Source organism: Lissotriton helveticus, chromosome 11, assembly GCF_964261635.1.
Source record: "Lissotriton helveticus chromosome 11, aLisHel1.1, whole genome shotgun sequence".
Classification (NCBI taxonomy): Eukaryota; Metazoa; Chordata; class Amphibia; order Caudata; family Salamandridae; genus Lissotriton; species Lissotriton helveticus.
Genome location: NC_136072.1, coordinates 540,996,677 through 541,016,231, shown reverse-complemented (window position 1 = coordinate 541,016,231; position 19,555 = coordinate 540,996,677). Strand labels below are relative to the sequence as shown.

General features: G+C 43.5%; 1 protein-coding gene across 2 annotated transcripts in view; it reads right to left on the bottom strand.

Annotated features, from left to right (window-relative positions):
- Positions 1-19,555, bottom strand: part of LOC144790649 (maestro heat-like repeat-containing protein family member 1) — a 112,936-nt gene that overhangs the window by 72,169 nt on the left and 21,212 nt on the right. The window contains exons 2-7 of one of the 2 annotated variants that reach the window (XM_078665376.1): positions 13,687-13,779; positions 12,087-12,165; positions 11,556-11,669; positions 10,850-10,911; positions 6,376-6,495; positions 3,911-4,018 (exon numbers count right to left, since the gene is read on the bottom strand). In XM_078665376.1, coding sequence (XP_078521502.1) covers positions 3,911-4,018; positions 6,376-6,495; positions 10,850-10,911; positions 11,556-11,669; positions 12,087-12,165; positions 13,687-13,779 — 576 coding nt within the window. The remainder of the gene's footprint in view (positions 1-3,910; positions 4,019-6,375; positions 6,496-10,849; positions 10,912-11,555; positions 11,670-12,086; positions 12,166-13,686; positions 13,780-19,555) is intronic. The other variant, XM_078665377.1, reaches the window with a different exon arrangement.

The window sequence follows — 19,555 nt, the reverse complement described above, 5'->3', positions numbered from 1 at the left end:
GAGCCCAGCGCCGTGAAACCCCTGGCGCTAGGCCCCTTTGAAGAGCGCTGTGATGCCCCTACAACTGACACCAGAAAGCCATTACCAGCGCTGTTACTGCGAAGCGTTGTGAACCTGAGAGCTCGGCTGCTGCCTGGGGACCCTTGAGGTACTGTGAAGCGCTGTACATCCAGCATCTGTCATTAACTTCAAGCGCTGCATCAGCGAGGTGCTGTGTGCCCAGGACCTGAATTTGCTGCCTGGCGCTGTGTCAGAAGGCTCCCTGAACTTGGGAATAGCCCCATTGGCCCCTTCAAGTACTGGAACTGGCCAGGGCCCCCCCAAAAGACACTGTGGGGGCCTCAGCTAATAAAAGTTAACCCCTGCCTGGGGTACAGTTGCATGTCAGTTAGTGTAGCCCTATGCATGTTTATGGCTGAGTAATGCAGCGTTTATTCTCTCATGAAATGTTGAGCCTTTTTATGGGGTACTTACCTAATGGAATGTTTTATACTCCTGCCCCGGTGTTCTAACTTCTACCTACCAACAGGGATACTCTTGAATACTGAAATGTTTTATCCCTGCGTCAAGAACTGCAGAGCAAGGAATTGGTTAATTGTGCCTGTCTAATGAAAGGTTTTGTTCCAACCTGAGAATTCCTGCTCATGTGCCATTGTCTAACTGGTTCTTAGGCACAGGGTTTAGATATAATTAATGGAAGGTTGATCCCTGCTTGAGGAGAATATTATTCTGGGTAAATTAAATGTTTAGTCCTACATAAGGGGCTGTTATCTTTAAGCTGCAGGAGATAGGAAAACCTTATTACAGGCCCTGCCGATTCAAGGAGCTTGCTGCGCAAAATTGCTAATGGGGCCTGGGGTCTAATGACCTGTTTATTCCTGATTAAGGAAATGGTTGCTTCTGCCAATTGAATGGTTTACCCTCATTCGAGGCACTGTTTATTCCTGCGTTTTTGGAAATGTTATTGCTGAGAAATGCAGTGTTTGTGCTCCTAATGAAATGCATAAGGAGTTAAGGCTGTAGTAACTTTTGAATTGCCTTAAGGAAATGCACATATTACAATAGGCCTATTTATTACTGCCTTATTTGAGGGAATGCTCTGCATAGGACCAATTAAATGTGCAGGTCTGAGTCAAGAAATGGTTGATCTATTATTAAATTTTTACTTCTGCTCAGAGAAAGGCTACCCTGATTGAAGGAAATGTTTGTTCTTACTTGATGAGATAGGTAATTCTGGCCTAATGAAATGTTTTACACTGGCTTCATATGAAGTTCTACATCTGCTCAAGGAGAATGTTCTTTCTGGCCTACAGAAATGTATTGTAGCTTATAAAATGTGTAGCCCTAATCTAGGAAATGCTTATTCATACTAGGAGTGATTCCTAAAATGGTTATTCCTGATTAAGGAGTGGGTTATATCTGCACAATGGGTTGTTTATTCTTAATGAAGTGTTTTCTCCCACTTAGTGCTGCATTTACTGAAAGCCTACAGTTACCTATTCACATGTTTACTGCTGTATAGCGGAACGTTATTTCTTTCCTGATTGGAGCACTGAAATGTACCACTGAAATGTTGGTTCTTGTCAAATGAGCCGCTTACTCTTGGCTAGGTGCCTGGTTATTTTTCCTGAAATGGTTTAAGGAAATGTTCACCCTTGCTTGGTGAGAAGTGGGTAATATTCCTACAGATCTAACATGATGTAATGTCATTTAGTTGCCTTTTGTGATGTATTCCTTACAGGTGCTGACAAGAAGCAAGGACGGTCAGGCCTGTGGTTATCTACACTTGATATTATCTAATATTCAGTATTTATCTTATATTTAATATTTATTCACCTAGTATTTATTGCCAAGTGTTGAAATACATGTATTTGAAAGGAAAGCTAATAAGGTAATAATACTGTGAATTCTTGATTACCCTGACTCTGCTCAATATATAAAAGTTATTTAATTTTTATACATACTCACTGGAGTGGCGTCACTCATTGCGTGCCCAGTTTTCCGTCTCAGTGGTTGCGTGTGCTGTATGGTCGCTTTGCACATAAGCTTTCGGATGCCTACCCGCTCGTGCCATGCTACCCTCGGGGAGCTGGTGACCCCAGTTCCAACAAGTATCATTAGCATTTAATAAGGCTGCATTCCCACAGATAAACAGTCATAGCCGGTGGGAGGGTTTCTGGTGGGTCTTCTGGAGATAGGGCTACATTTGAATTATCCCCTTCCTGATACCATTCCTTGCTGATGGGGTCCAAGACAGATTGCTGGTATTACACTGATGTAGCACCAACCCTGTTCAATGCTACAATCCGTGATTCTGTATCCGAGCAATTATTTGCAGAGAATGAGTGCAACATTTATTCTCCAAAAACCCTGCGAGTGAGCTGCTTTGTAAATTATCTCATTATCTGCTGTTATCCTCATAACAAACAGAACTATCTTTATAAATGTGCCAGAGTGTGCAAAGCTATGGCTGGGAATGAACGACCCTGTTGATATGAAATATTGGTGCTTGATGTATCATCGAGCAAGTAGCAAATAGGAGATGCAGATTGAGTAGCTATGTTTTGCAATGTGACTGATGTGCCATTCAATCTCGATTCAAAGTGGCTATTTAGAATAATTTGGAAAACCTCCTGCCTCATTAAAAAAAATGAGGTAGGATTCGACAATCTTCTATGAATGCCGGAAATGCTGGGAATGAGGTCTGCATGGGACAGCAGACCTCTATCCCTGCAGCAGAGGAAACAGACTCTACATCGCGTCTCAAATCACGCTGTGCCTTAACAACTTGGTCCAAACCATTAATAATAATAATAATAATGATAATGAGATTTATAAAGCACATAGCTGCATCAGCTGCGTGTCCCAGCACTGGGGTATCAGTCCTATTATACAGAGTAAGAATATGAATTCCCCTAATCTAAGTTAGCGTGAAAAAACATGTTTTTAAATTCTTGTGATATCGTATTTCAGATTTTTTTTGCCTAAGCCAAAGTGGTAGGTAGTTCCACATGTTGCCTGCCAAGTAGTTGAAGGAATGGCCTCCAATGTGAGCACTTTTGATTCTGGGGATAGATGCAAGAGAGGCATCAGCTGATCTCAGATTTTTTTTAGGAAGATAAGGTGTGATCAGAGGTGAAGATATTTAGGGCCTTTATGATTGAGAATCGTGTGACAATAGCACATGGCTTTGAAATATACCCAATGCCTTAATGGAAGCCAGAGCAGCATTGGTAGAGCTGGGGCTGATGGTGAGTGTCTAGGCAGATGAAATAGCAGCCAAGCTGCCATATTCTGCACCCACTGTCGTCTTCTTCATCATGTCTGTGACGCTACGAGATACAGAACAATTCAGTAATACAGTCTCAACATGATTAAAGACTGGACCACTGTCTTTCTGGCAGCTTCTGGCAGGAAGACAAGATGTTTTTAAGGTATTTAAGATCCCAACACATTGCCCTGCAAGACACGTAATTGCTGTACGTGCCCTAATGTGTCTTTTCAATCCATTCCCTTATCAAGCAAGCCAATACAACCACTTCCCTGAAGGAAAGCGTTGTTGGACTAATGTTGTACTTTAAGTCCAACTCTTTCCCTACAGTTGCACAGACTGGAGTTGGAATAGTAAATACTATTCCAAAGTCCAGTGCTTTCCCGAAGGCAAATCATGGTAACGACTTGGGTGGAAAAGGAATGCATTTTAAACATGCATTCATGGTTCAGATCACTATGTGCATATTTCCCACATACAAACCTGCAGCAGAGAGAGCTTTACTAAAACATGCTATTTTGTGAGTTAGAGGATAATGAAGATAACCTGGGAATTGAGGAGTCTTTGGACATTCTGCAATTTATATTTTGTACACTTCTACTTTATTGACCCACCTTATTTCACATCCTTCTCACTTACCTTGTCAGTATTTTTATGGCGTAATGCAATTTTATTGAGGAGCTGAGAGATTTGGATGTGGATAGTCTCTTCTTCAACATCAGATTCAGGATCCATGTGACTAGTGCCCTGTGAAAATGTGGAAAAGCAAGAGAAGTAAAGTAACATATATTTTCACATAATTTTCACTGTGTTTTCTCTCCTCATGGAGGTTCAAGAGATATGAGAGTGAAAACATCACAATTTTCAAATCAAGGTTGTAAGCACAGAGAGAACCTCTTGGCTTAAATTCAAATGTGAAATTAAAACCACTAGCCGCAAACATGTAAATAAAAATGTATAAATGAGGTTATGCACCCATGCTCTGCTCTACAGAGAATAAAAGTATATGGTCATTTGGCGGAGAAGTGTATAGCATTCATATACAGTCAAAGTACCGGTGGACTCACTTATAATATGTAAGGTTCTGATGCATTGGGCACTACATCTGAGACATTGCACCTCTGGCACCACAAGGTAGTCTCTCTTGCTCACTACACAGATTGTGATGCCCCATGAGCCCTCCCCTTGCTGCTTGATGGGGAAGTATGTGCTACATTATGGTACTTCTTACACTCAATAAGACAAAACCGGGAACTGCATTTTTGGGAGGCAGTGTTGATATGAAATACTGATTTGAAGTATGTTTGTGCTACTTTGTGTAGGATTTGGTAGTTTGCCCTGTTAGGCATTTCGACGATAAAGCGGTATGTAACAGAAAGGAGCCCACTAGATAATGTATTATCAGTGAAAAACACAGCTTATCAGTGCATTCCCTGAATGCCCATGTGCCTTGCCCAATCACCCAAGAAATTTCCCAGTTAGCCCCGGCAAAGTCTAAGTGCCAGTTGTCTCACATAGGCTGGATTGTGTGGTAGGCCTATGTACTGCATGGGAGCACTGCTGTTGAGACGTGTATGGAGCAAGTCCCATTCTCACAGTGTCTGAGCATCTTATTTCTTTGCACTCATGCCAGTCAACATGTGCATCAGGTTACTAAGATGGGATCTAGGTATTCAAGCACCATTGTTACAATGCGATGCAACATAAGGACAGGCATCTGAATTGTTCCTGGCATGATGCCTCTGGCCTGTGGTAAAAAAAACTATGGACAGTGTCTGGCTCATCTATTAGTTGAGCCTAATGGGAACCCAAGAGTAAGACTAAGCATGGACTGCAGACACTCTGGATTATGGTCAGGCCCCAAGGAGATGGATACCAGACGTCATCAGTGGTGCCCAATCCCCACACATATTACTGAGCATGGACTTGAGTTGTGCATCTTGGTACAACTACTCTGTAACATGGATGCTTTGGCCAAGCTTGAGGAAGTCCTACCTGGTTCACAGTGATCAAGAAGGTCGTGGCACCTCTGCTGTTATGGAGGAATTGGTGAGACCATAAGCCACTGTGGCCTACTCTCCCAGAGACACTGACAAAGCCAAGTATACTGCAGTTTTCAGACACCATGCCACCTGCCATTGCCCATGCTGCCACATATCACCTGCAGCCCCACAAGCACTGGTGAAGAGCACTGATCCAACACCCATTCCTGGCCCCTAATCAGATGACAGGTGTTTCCTCCAGCTACTAGAGATAGGATCAAAGTGTAAGTGCCCAAAGGACTTGAGATGGTCCAAGAAAAGAGAAGAAACAGAAGAAGTGCCCAATACAAAATCATACATGAGGCCTGTGGAAGAGGAGGGCAATGAAGGAGAAAGAGAATAACAAAGGATATAATCAGACCACTTTCTGAAACTCGTTGTTCACAACAGTGGATGATTTTGCACAACATAAGAGCAGGATAAAAGTTATAAAATTGCCAGAAGTGCCACAGTACGAATCAAACCAGCTGCAATAGTTGAACTTCGGGACAACGACTCCACTTGCATTTGACATCACTAACTCAGACCCCACAATAGTAAGGGTACACTAGGTTAAACTTTTCACAGTAATGGAAAAACCATAGATTGGGTGTACTGGAAGAATGACTCTTGAAGTGAAAGCTATAAGTAAATTCACTTGAGTGGTTTGGTTCACATCATGGGCACCCTGGAATAACAAGACATGAAGAAAAGGCATGTACAGTGTTGGTACTGATGGGCAGCTGCTGAATTTCAGGTGCAAATGTAAGCAGACAAATGGATAAGGGACACCCATAAAAGTGACGGAGGGAGAAAGACGCACTGGAGTGGAAGTAGGGAACATCAAGCTCAAATGAAGAACATAGAATGTCAAGGTGAGCCTATGGGAACTAACGAGAGGGACATGAGGTCTATATTCCACCACAAGGGGCAAATATGTGACACTGCCGATGTGTATTATATGGCAAAGTAACTACATTGGGGCACAAGGGGGCTAAAAGGTCCACTTATTTCTTGTGTGCTGACTACTTTTGCTGTTCCCTAACACATTCACCTACCCAAATATGTACATCTGCCACTTACCTGCTCTTTGATAAGGAGGCTGGTTTTTTTAAGCACATAATCCATCACAGCTCTTCCGTTCACATCATAAAAACCTTTGGCTGTTAAACTGGACATTAAACTTAAAGTGGCAAGAATAACCTGTAATTAAGAAAAAAGGTAAGCATGGTTAGTGAGAAACCCTTTTGGTGTATGAATAGGAGAAAATCACACATTCCAGTGAGAAAGTAGCAAGGGAGTGTGAGAGAACCATACATTCTCTCCTTTCTTTTATCCACAGAGTAGACAGATATACATTTTTATGTGTGGAAAGCCAGTACCTGGATACAACCTTTTAAAGTATGTTGCAAAAAGGGCTATTATGACACTCTGAGAATGAAACTAGAGTCAATTTAATTAAACTGTTTTTACAGAGTGTCTGACTGAAGTGTGATTGAGGGAATATTCAAATATTCCAGGTGGGCTACACCTTCTATAGGTGCCTGAGATTTGATAAATGATTTAAAAAAAACATTGCAAAATATGCCTAGGTAGGTTACAACCAACAACAAGCATTGAAAATGCAATAGGTCTCGCAATATCGCAAGTCAGAACTATTTCCATTGTAAATGAGAATGCCCTTTATTTTTGCGTTGCAAAATAGTTTAGGAGACCTATTGCATTGCAATGTTGGTGGTGCTGCTGAGTTTTCTCTGAATATGCACTTACAATATGCATCCACAATCTGCACTCCCAATCTGCATCCACAATCTGCACCCACAAGCAGCACTCACAATCGGCACCCACAATCTGCACCCACAATCAGCAGCCACAATCTGCACCCACAATCAGCACCCACAATCTGCACCCACAATCAGCACCCACAATTTGCAGCCACAATCTTCAGATACAATCTGCAGCCACAATATGCAGCTACAATCTGCACCCACAATCTGCATCCACAATCTGCACTCACTATCTGCACCCACAATCTGCAACGACAATCTGCACCCACAATCTGCTCCCACAATCTGCACCCACAATGTATGAGTGGCGTTGCGTGTGTGAGTGGCGTTGCGTGTGTGAGTGGCGTTGCGTATGTGAGTGGCGTTGCGTATGTGAGTGGCGTTGCGTGTGTGAATTGCGTTGCGCTTGTGAGTGGCATTGCGCGTGTGAGTGGTGTTGCGCACGCATGTGAGTTGCGTTGCGTGTGTGAGTGGCGTCGCGTGTGTGAGTGGCGTCGCGTGTGTGAGTGGCGTTACGCGTGTGAGTGGCGTTGCGCGTGTGAGTGGCGTTGCGCGGGCTCCCCGGCTCCTCCTCCCCTAGTGCAGAGTACTTGCGGAGTCGTTAATTGTCTCAGTCAGTAAACAAGGAGTATTGAGGTTCATAAGAACATCACTATTGAAACAAGGTTGTTGTTTATTGAAATAAAAGACAGCAGGCACATACTACATGGTGTATTATGGGATGGCCATTTTACGCAGGACCTGAGGCATCGGCTGTGATTGGAGCATGACGGAGCGGCTTAAACGCATGTTAAGAAGGTTATTAATTTTACACTTTCACAACATAACGATTGTAAATTATTCAACAGCGCTTTGTAAAAAGTGAAGCTTTTGGAATAAGTTGTGCCAGTAAACCATTGCAGTGCGGCATTTCCTTTTTTTTCAGAATAGGCTAAAATCGCGGGTCAGCTGACCGTAGCCCTCTTGCATACAAGTGGCCCTCGGGTGAAACTTCCAGCCATGCAGCACAGCCATGCAGCACAGCAGACGTGCTGCTGTACAACATGCCTAAAAACACTAATAAAGTTGGAAAAAGGACCTAAGATTTTTTAATGGAGGTAGGGTTTTGGGCTGCAACACCGAGGGGCATATGTGGTCACAACAGGGACGAAGGCTTTGGAAAGAAAAAAGTACTGGGTGGGTGTATAATAGCACTTTTTTGGATTATTGCATGGCAGGGTTGGGAGACAAAACACATGTTCGGGTTAGAGGGAGGGAAACAAAATGGACAGCCGGAAGGGTGGAAGGAGGGAGAACAACAAAAGGGACAGCAGGTAGGGGCTAACAACAACATGGACAGAGGATAGGGTAAGCAACAAGACAGACAGCGGGAGAAGGCAAGCAACAACACGGACAGCAGTGGGGGAAAGTAATACTGAGGGCGAACCAAAACGGAAGGCGGGTAGGTGGGGGCCCGAAGGAAAATGAAGGATGAGACAAAAGCGAAACTGCTGGTAAAAGACGTGCACTATAGTCGCCTGCTTAGGCAAAATGAAAACAATTAAGTTTTATTTGGTTGAAATCTTTTTTTAGGAATGATGATTGGCCAGGCAGCAAATGGCAGATATCAGGACTTCAAAACAAATAAAACATGAATAATTATATTTAAAGGATCAAGAGTGGTGGGGGAATAACAGAGGTGTGGGTGCGGAGTGAACAGGGGGAGCAATGTAGGGTGAGTGGGACCAGTGAGAAATGGAGGCATGCGAATGTACTGACGCTGAACGAGCCGGCAGCAAACAGCAGCTGCCGGGCCCTAAACAAAAATGAAAATGAAAGCATTTCATTTAAATGGTCGTGAAGGTAGTCTGCAGTGGAGGAACGGGTTGTGGGCAGCTGAAGGAGAAGCAAAACGGTGAGGGCATTTGAAGAGGGAAGCAGCATATGAGAAAGCAAGAACGCACATGCATTCACAAAAAATGTGCTTAATGAAAAAATCGCGGGTCAGCTGACCGTAGCCCTCTTGCATACAAAAAACATTACCCAAAAGTTTCAGAGCGCTTTACAAAAGAAGCTGCTAATTAAATACAAGAGCGGCCGGGAAGCGGCCAGGAAACACAAGTACGGCCGGCCACATAATTAGGGGAGGAGAAGCCGCACAGCACACGCTGGGAGAAGCCCTTTGATGTGCTGTGCGGCCGCGATGCGCGCTCTGTGCTGGGGGAGGGCCATTAGGAACAGGAACAGATGGCCATGAAAGTGTATGGGCCAAATGCGCGTGCCTGTACGTGCACTCGAAGAAAACGCCATGGAAAAAAGTGGTGGTTTGACTATCCGATGGAGCACATGAATTCTCCCCCATTTCCCATTGCTTCGCAATGGAAAAGGACGAGACCTAAAAAAGCTCTCAGGACCTGATATTGATTACAAAAATGCAAATGAAAATTCAATAGGCTGTGGATTCCACTGCTGAGGGAATTTAAAAAAAACTAGAGTCGCCTGTGGGAAGAATGATGGCCGCTGTTTAACTCCACCTGTAAGATTGAGCAGGCATCCCAACACGGACAGCAGATAACAAATGGGTTGCAGTACTTAGAGTTCATTGTCCCACACCTTGTTGTTTGGTTGATTCATATCACTTTCAAGAAGTCGTTTTGGCTCAAGACCGTAAATAGTCACAGTCTCCTGTATCCAGTATTGAGTTAAAATTCACATCCCTAACATGGTTCTGTACGCTGTATATTTGCACAATCTGGCCACAATGGCTTCAACTGCCAAAGAATACATCCATGCTTGATTTCTGTGATTCTAACATTCCTAGCAGAGTCCTGTCTCTGATGTTCCTGGTTTAATCTGAAAAATATCTAAGGATAACTTGATTTATATCCTGAGGTTAAAAATGACAAACCCAATGCACCTCTCAAAGAGAATCCAATAGAGACAAAGTTATGGCAATACAGCCTTTTGTTCATTATCAAAAGAAAACAGCTTTGTTGATTTACCTTTGTGCCTATGTCCTGTGCTTGCTAACATGCTGAACATGGTGATTCTGATACAGAGTTACTTGCTTTCTCCATGGCACTGAAGTCAGGCACATTGTGGACATACATGGCATCAAGAAAGTCACATATATTCCAATTTCTACATAAAATACATCTTTTATATCACAATCAGACTTTTCAAACATGCACATTGAATATTATCCTGTATTATCGATCCACGTTTGGTGAGATTTCGCTGAGACATAGCCCAAATATTATTCTTGGTAGAGACATTTGAAATACCTTACACCATGATTGTTAAAGATTTGAGGAGATATTAATATTCTGAACTTCAAAACCCCTTATTTGATCATCAACATTCTCCTCCTCAGTGAGGGGTATTACAGATCAACTCAATGTGAAATACAGACCAAATATGTTAACAGCATACACAAACTTTCTTTTAACACACATTTATTAAACAATTAGGGATCAGCAACCTCTGGGATTGGGTCTGAAAATAATGCATTGACACAGACTAGGGCAGGAAAACTGGGATATGTCAACTTGGACAGGGAGACAATGGAACACAAGACACACTGAACCGACAGAAATGGCTGGAGGTTGCATGACCCAACACCTCCACTGAAGACTTGCCGTGGAGAAAGTCAACAGAATGTGGTGTGCAAACCACAGCTCTGAGTCCATGTAAGTAGGACTACTGCACTATGCAAAAACTGCATAACTTTAATTAGATTGAGTTGCTAATTATGAAAGTGCTTTAACACACGTATAATAGCTTGATGGTACCTTGCGATTGTCATCCTCAAGCACGTGACGGACAGCATCCAGATAAAAGGCCCCTTCTGAATCTATTAAATAAAGCCATACACCAAATGTTCATAACACATAGATATTGACTTTGTCTAGTAAGATTAAGATTAATACATAAGTAGTGAAGTTTCCACTATCAACTGTGATTACCACCCTGAGGGTCCTGTCTTTCAGTTTTGGTGTGTGAGTCTGTGACTGTGAGCCCCATGGGGCTATCAATGCCTTCCTGTTTCGCCATGCATGTCTATGTCATCATGTACCACTGAGCGTGTCTGTGCTGACCTGCTCCATATTTTATTTCCCTTTTTGTTCCTGTCCAGTGTCTATGTCAGGATCGGTTTTCACAGTGTCCCTGTCCCATTAATGGCTCACAATGGGAACAATGAACCGAAAAGAAAACAGTTGCACTCCTTTATTTCTTCACCATGATTCACATAATTGAAGTTGATGTAAGCAAGACTTTCTCGTAAATTGCAGTGCTCTACCAGGAAAAGTTGGCAGTTAATGTAGCTGAATAATATAAAATTGAAGTATTTTGCTTATAGCTGCACCATGTTGGACAAGTAAGGGAGTAAGTTGGGAATACAACTTAGGGCTCTGGATTCTATGACAAGCATTATATCCCTTTAACTATTTTCCCTGCCTAAATCACACACTGCCACCCACCCACTGACATTCTTACCAGTTTCTGAAAGGAGCTTGCAGAGCAGCTGTAATGTTGTGGCACGGGACTCTGCACCTATCTGCAGCAAGCTACCTTCCAAATATTTAAGGACCTCACTAGAGTGAGAATGGGCTGTAAGAGTAAAGAGAAAAGAAAAAATAGACATAATTGAAAAATAACACAACATAAAATTATGCAAGAAGGAATTCAACGCCGGGGAGTAGCCCATCAAGGCCATTCTTCAATGCATGTCCAGGAGGTATGTTATCAATGGTCTGCAACATTTAATGATGATCTTACGAGCACATGGTACTCATGTGACTACTATAGCTGTATATAGTAAACTGGGCACCATATTCCCGTAGCAACGCAACCAATGTACTGGGAAGGGAGATAATTACTGAAGCAATAGTAGCTTTTAAGATGATCAAGTTACGTGCAGTGCAGTGTACAGAAATTAATGTTACAGAGGACCTGAACCCTAGTAAAGGCCAATATATACTTGCAGAATCACAAATATATACATACATACATTTATGACCAACTCACCCAGTGACAGGATAATAGCCGTGGACAACTTGAGTGGCTCTTCTGTTTCATCGGAAACCCCACTTGAGGGTGTGCAGATCTGCCAATAACAAAGCCATAATAAATATTAATGGAAGCTAGGCTATCTGAAAGCCAATCCCATACATCCAGACAGCAAATAACTTCCAGTGGGGGAATGACAGCATAGGATTTTGTCAGGACTTGTGGGGCCATGATCCATACCACGCTACAGAAAAATTAATTGTGTGGAATACAGCATATTCAGGGTGCCCGATATTGGTGGAAGTGCAAATTCTCAGTTACCACTCTAAGATGGATGCCTTAGTTTCCTATGGTTTTTGGATAGTTTGTAGACTCAGAAGTCTGGCGAGATTGCAGAAGGTAGTGGTACTTAATGCTTTTCACAACGCTGGCACTAGTGGCGGCTATTCAAGGTAATCAAGACGAAGGCTGTTGTTACACTTCATCTTGGTTTATCTCTGGGGACGTTAATGCTTTTCCCATTTTGCGCCCTACGGTGTCTGGCCAGCATAGTGGGTTGCATGCTTTTCAGAGCAGGCCTTTTTTGCTTCACTTTTTGCCCATTTTGCGTCCCAGTTCTCTAGTCTGCGGAGTGGGGAGCGAGTGTTTCTGTCGGTGGCTTCATTAGGGCCTTTTTCTGTTCTCACCGCCACTCGCTGTTTCTGCTGTACCACTTCATTTTTTTTTCTTTACCGGCATTCAGTTCTCGCACTTTGGTCCTCATCAGAGATGCTTGTCTTTTGTGTCCCATTCATTCCAGATTCCACGTGCCAGCATTGCTATTTGGAATTTCATGCTTATGGCAGTCAAGTTGTGCACCTGTTTTCAGAGGGCCTTCTTATATGTGGACTGAGGTCTTGAATGCTTCAAGTTTGGATTGTAAGGATATTCCAGAAATGTTGTGTATTTGGATTATTTGAACTAAATTGTGGGGTAGTTTCTGCACATATTGACATTAGGAACCTTAGTGGGATGAATACTGAATTTCCTTTGATTGATGGCATTAATCAAATGTATATGATATAGCCTTATTATCATTAAATATATAGATTTAAGATTGGGTGTACTGTTGTTGGGAATGTCATGAAGAGTCCAGTATATGTTATATAGTAAAGTCTAACTGGACAATTGAACCTCTGAGATAAGCTTTGTTAGTATTATGTCTCTGTTGTAAACCATTGTTATTGGCTACAGCTTTTTTCTTTCAGGTCTCCATCCTTGGTGTTCCCCCTGGGTCCCTTCCCTTTCCCTGTCACTCTGTTCCTCTGTTACCTATTATCAGAGCCAGAGCTGCCGGGAGGCAGACTTATGGGGGGTTCTTGCAGAGGAGCTCTTAACACTGACAGATTTATATCCATTGTCTTCTTTCTTTGCATCCTAGAAGCAAATTGGTTCATATAGGATTTTATGGATTATAATTTAATATTTTATGCAAGAGAGTTCCCAAATGTTGCCCTTTAAAAACACTCCTACTATAAATTGGATTAAGGTAGAAACTTTATTTGTTACAATATGTTACACAGGAAATGTCTGTCGCCTCGCACTGAAATACTTTGTTTGTCCTCATGTATATACTTACCAGGTGATGCAGGACGGCAAGCACGGTTGGCACAGTTCCATTCAGCGCTCTGCAACTCTTAGTAACAGCTGCCTTGATGCATAACTCAAGGGTCTGCAAGGAGATAAGAAAATTGAGATGAGGCCAAAGGGCAGTTTGTGCAAATGATGATGGTCAGTGGTGAATTACAAACTTCAAAGTGTAAATTCTTTCTGAATGCAAGAGTGGGTTGGTGTGTGAATGAGCTCTCTTGTGTACTAAATCTGAATACACATGACCACAAGTAGATTTTGACATATGACCGTGCTTATGTCTAATTTTTTCTTTCCTGGTTGCTCTGTTTTCTTGACTCACAGTGCCTTAAGAACTCTCAGATCCACATAGTGATTTCTGTAGAGGTTATCTGTTGGAGTCAGATGTTGGATTTTAGTCCATCAAGGAACCAGAAGAGAACATGTTCAGCATTTAACAGGGGCATGCCCTAACACATGTAGCCTAGACTCACTTGTCATGGTAGGCCCTGTATTCTTAGCCACTGTTGATGATGGCCCTTGCCTTGGTTGTCCTAGTTCTCTTGGTGGTTCTAGTTCTCTTGGTTGTCTGCTACTCCTTCTTCTTATGGCACTGTCTAGATCCTCTTGGCCATCTTAGTCCCTTCCTTCATGGCCTTGGTCTTCCTGCTGGTCTTGGTCTTAATGGTACACATCAGTTTTGTTGATCTCTCTTTCCTTTTCAAATCATCACTCTGCCTTTGCTTTTCTTGTCCCTAGTTCTCCTGATGCGTGTCCCGTTGTGATTCCCTTGATAGTTGTGTCCTCTTGGTGGACCTGGTAATCCTAGTGCTCCTGGACTTCCTGGTTGCCCTGGTCCCTCTACTCCTCTTGGTCATTTTCCTCTTCCTGGTCTTCCACCTATAGGTTTTCCTCTTCATGCTCCTGGTTTACCAGGTCTTCCTTTTCAAAGTTCTCCTAATCTTCGTATTGATTTTCATGTTCTCCTTTTTCTAGGTCTCTTCCTCCTGATCATCCTCTTATTCATCTTTCCCTTGTCAACTCTTATTTTCCTCAAAATCATCCTCCTGGTCTTCATCTACATATTCTTGGTCCTGGTCTTCTAGGTATTGGTCATTGGCCATAAGTAGGCCTTATCCTCCTGAGATTCTACTTCTGTTAAAAGGATTATCTTTACCATGGTGCTTATTGCTGTGTCCCTCCTAGTTGTTCTTCTGGTGCTCCTTCCCTGGTGTTCCTCAATCTTTTCATTTTTCTGGTCCCAGTCATGCTGGTCCTCATGATCTTCGTTGTCCTTATGTTCATGGTCCAGCTAATCTTGGCCATCCTCTTCCAAGGTCCTCTGGATCCTCTGGTGCTGTTACTCCTAGCAATCCTGGTGTTGGCCCTCAGGTTTTTCATGGTGGTCGTGGTGGTGGCTGGTGTTCTGGACCTCCTAGCCTCCACTTTCTCTTCATGGTCTTCTTCCTCTTACTGGTCTCCCTCCTTCTGGTTTTCCTCCTTATTTTCCTAGTCCTCTTAGAAATCCTTTTCCTATTCTTCCTGGTCTTGATCCTCTTGGTTTTCCTAGTTCTTGGATATGGTATTGGTCCCCTGTTGGTTCAAGTTTTTCAAATCCTTCTGGTTGTCCTGGAGTTTCTAAACTTCTTGGCTGTCCTGGACCCTCACCTCCCCTTCGACTCATCCTCATGGCCATCTTCCTCCTCCTCATTTTGTGTAGGGTCTTCACAGTGGTGTAGGTTCTCCATGTTGACCTGCCCATCTTCTTCCTTCTTGTTCTGGTGGTCCTGGTTCTCCTGATGACCCTCCCTTTCCACTTGCACATCCTTCTTCTCCATTCCATTTCATTCCAAAGTAGCTTTATTCGAAGTATACTCATAAAAGCACAAAACAAACAACATTTAGATACAGTAAAAAATGCCTTGGCTGGATAGTTAAAACTGTTTGATAAAACTTAGATCTCAGAGCAAATGGACGAGATAAAAGCTACACCCAGTTAAAATAATCAATTACATTCAGTGGCCAGGCTAGGGAAGTTAAAATTAATGCTCACCAAAGAATTACCCAGATTTAGGTTTCAGCCTTATAGCCCATCCTAGGTATTTGGCTACCGGTATTGTGAGAAATGGTAAAAAGTGCTGGTGCGCATAAGCCTTTCCGCTTCGGCGCTCCTAAATGTGCAAAGTAGTTTGCACACTGGAGCCAGCCAAACTCGCCAAGGGAGTGCATAGGCGGGACAGGCAAAAAGCAGGTGGGCAACTGTTTCGCTATGACTCCCACAGGCAGGACAGATGTTATCACTTGTGGGCGTCCACCTGCACATAAGGAACATTAAAGGTAAGGAGCCTGCCCTGAGTTGGAAGTAAAGCGTCCTATCTCTCGGCCTGGTGATATTATCCCAATAGGATTCCAATCTGGGTGTGAGTTTTGTTTCTAAGAAGAATTCCACAATAGAGGATGAGTCAGAGTTACTCCAAGCATTAAAAGTAGGCCACTCCCAATACTTCTCTTTTAGGATGTTTTTAGAGGGAAAAGAAGCCTCTAATGGGTTCTCCCATAGCATTCTCATTCCCAGGCCAATCAGGCTATTCCTAACACCTCTTAACCAACCGATTTTGTGGAAGGCATCAGATTTTATTACATCCGGAAAACCTGAGGCATATGATGAGAGTTCAGGTGTCGTTCACAACCTGCGCCAATATAAAATCGGACGCAACTTGGCGACATCAATAATAGCTTTTCTACCCAAATCATATCTAAGTGGCTTAAGAGGGGTGCTTTGTGGGAGATTGGTAATGCTACGGAGGAACTTATTTTCAGAAAGAGTTAAAGGAGCTGCTTTCTCACACCCCTATAATTCGGCGCCACAAAGCGCAGAGCTAACAGATTTAGATTCATAAACTTGGAGGACTGGTCTAATTGGTTTTGTTAGAGACCTTTTATGCTCCAGACTTAAAGCTCCCGTAACTTGTCGATGTTTCAGGGCTGCTAAATCTATATGGCAGTCCCACTTAAGTTTCTTCTCTAACTGTATACCCAAATAGGTGAAAGCCCTGACCAGTTCAAGTGGTTGTTTATTCATAAAAACCCTCCCCTTAAAAGTTCGATACCGATTAAAAGCCATTAATTTCATTTTTGACACATTAACTACCAGGCCTCGAGCAGCACAAAAATCTTCAAAAATTGATAGAGCTCGCTGGAGGCCACTAGGAGTCTTGGAAATAATTAATGTGTCATCTGCAAACATTAAAATCTGAATTTTTACACCTGCTAGAGAAGGGGCATCTGTATTCACTGGCAACAAACGGTCCACTATTCCATTAATATACAAAGAGAATAACGTTGGTGCCATGGCACAGCCTTGCCGTACTCCTCGTTCAACCGGAAACTGGGTGGTGAACCTACCCTGCCCTCCCCAGCGGATTCTAGCATGATTGCCCTTGTGTAGCCTCATTACGAAGGTTAGGATGTCGTCCGTAAGGCCTAATTCCCTCAACGTCACCCATAACCGGCAACGGGGGACAAGGTCAAAAGCTGAACGTAGATCAACAAAGGCAGCATGAAGGCTGCCCTTGCCCAATGTCACAGTCTTCCACTATAAAAGAATAAAATGAATGACTTGATCAATGGTGCTAGTGTATTTACGGAAACCCTCTTGGAAAGGGGACAATATACTATTCTCTTCAATCCAGTCTAAGATATTGTTCAAGATCAACCTCCCAACTACCTTCTGAATCGTATCTATCAAGCTGATAGGTCTGTAATTCCCCGGTTGAGCTTTATCTCCTTTTTTATATACTGGAATTATCACTGCCCCTTTCCAGGAAACCGGGATCGGGCACTGTTAGACCTGTCGGCCCTCTGGGTGGACCCTCCTATTAATTATTTATTTTGTCCTTTTTCTGCCTCCTAACCTTTGTTTTTTTTTATGTCCCCTGGAATTTTTGGTGTTGCCTTTTTGGGGCTGGGTGCCATTTTTATCCTTAAGGATTATTTTTTTTAAGGCCTAGGTGCCTTTCTGACTGAATCCACAGAACCCACAAAATGGTGGCTTACAACTGCCACCTTTCTGGTTACCTCAGGATCTAGGGCCATAGGACTCTATTAGGAAGTTCCAGAACCTTCTGGCTGGTTCTCGTAGCCAGAGGCTAGTCTATAAAAGACCAGAACCAGGGCGGCCATTTTGAAGAAGAGCTAGGAGTGGTCAGGAGTGGAGGCTACCTGTAGGGAGGGAGGTGCGCTGTAAAAGGAGAGTTGTCTAGTACTGGATGCCCTTGCCTTTTCCTCTGATGCTACCCCCTACTAGTTGACCGAGCCCTGAATCCTCTAAACCTGTTTAGGAACACTCGTTCTCATTGAGCTTTTTGAGGGAAACCCCGTAACAGACCTGATGTGAGGGACCTCTGACCCGAGAGAAAAGGAGGGTGGAAAATAGCCGGATTGCTGTGGGATAAAGTTTTTACGATTCCCACCCGGGCTCACCGTCCCTCGGTTGCTGCTCGGAGTTAGAGGACTTTAAGTCTGTCAAGTTGTCCCCTATGCCCTAATCTGAATTGAACTGCTGACATCGAACGAGGCAAGGAAAGGTGAGAGCTAATTAGTCACCGCCAATGCCCCGGAACTGTGCTTGTCAAAACACGGAGAAGGTGTAACCCTACCTTAGGGCGATTGACCCGCTGAAATCTCCGCTGCTAGGTTGTGCCTCCGGTGTGGACTGGCAGAGTCCCCGGGCCCCGTTGAGGAGAGCTGGCGACAAATGAGGGTGCCTGGTTCTAGTGAGCAAAGTGTCAGTTCCCCCTGAGAACGCATCGCGGGAGTACGTGTGTTCTGCCACCCAGCGAGCGCCAGAAGAAGGGGGCGGGAAGCTGAGGAGGCCGGACCGTGTCGCACCCACCCTCTCTGACGAGCGAGAGGAGGGCGGGACACCAGGCCAAGAGAAGTGCTGAGTGAGGCGGTGCAACTTCGGCCCGGTCAGCTGCTGGAATCCCGCAGCGTGTGGGCTGGAGACAAAGCATCGCTACAGAAGTACGAGTGGGGCTAGCAGACAGAGAATTACCAAGCCGAACTCCGGTAAGACTGTGAAAGAGTGGGAGGCAGCCCCAGGCGCTGAGGGGGTCTCACTGCCACCTTCAGAGTTGAAAGGTTCGGCTGGAAAACACAGAGGAGCGTAACAGAGAATGGGGGAAGGTGTTATTAATTGTACTCCTTTTGCCCCGGTTCCTTAAAGGAGGGAAGTCATTAGTCAGGTTAACGCCCATTATGTGAGAACTGCCGAGTACATCAGGCTTGTTGGCGAGACTGAGAATAACTGTCCGTTGGAGTTAAAGACCTGGAGGAAGTAATTTCTAAAACACCATAGTAACTTTCTTGCCTAGTAACTAGAACTGAGCTACTTCAGTGTGTGTAGAACTTGTGCATGTTAATGTTAGAACTTTAGGCATGGTAACAGAGTTCAACAGAGCTGTCTAGAGTTTAATTCTCTTTCAGATAAATAGAGGGGGACTTGCGAAGTGAGTTTGAATATATCATTCATCTGTAAATGAAATGTTTTGATCCAACAAGGTTATTCAGAGAACTAAAAATTAATGAAGCTGGGAAAAATGATAAAAACAAATACCTCAAATGTACTGTCTGAATTGTACGCAGGATATTGATTTTGCAACTAAGAAAGATACAAGAAACTACCTAAAAAGGAAATATAAAGATTTTCTACCTTTCTAAACATGGTGTGGTGAATCCTTTTTGAGTGAAAGGGCAATGGGTTACTACATGGGTGTGATGCAAGTGTAACACTATTGCCTTAGAGAAGGCCTTGTCCACTTAATGCCAGGCTATCCTATGTGGACTGGGAACCCCAGGTCTAACATAATTGGTGATCA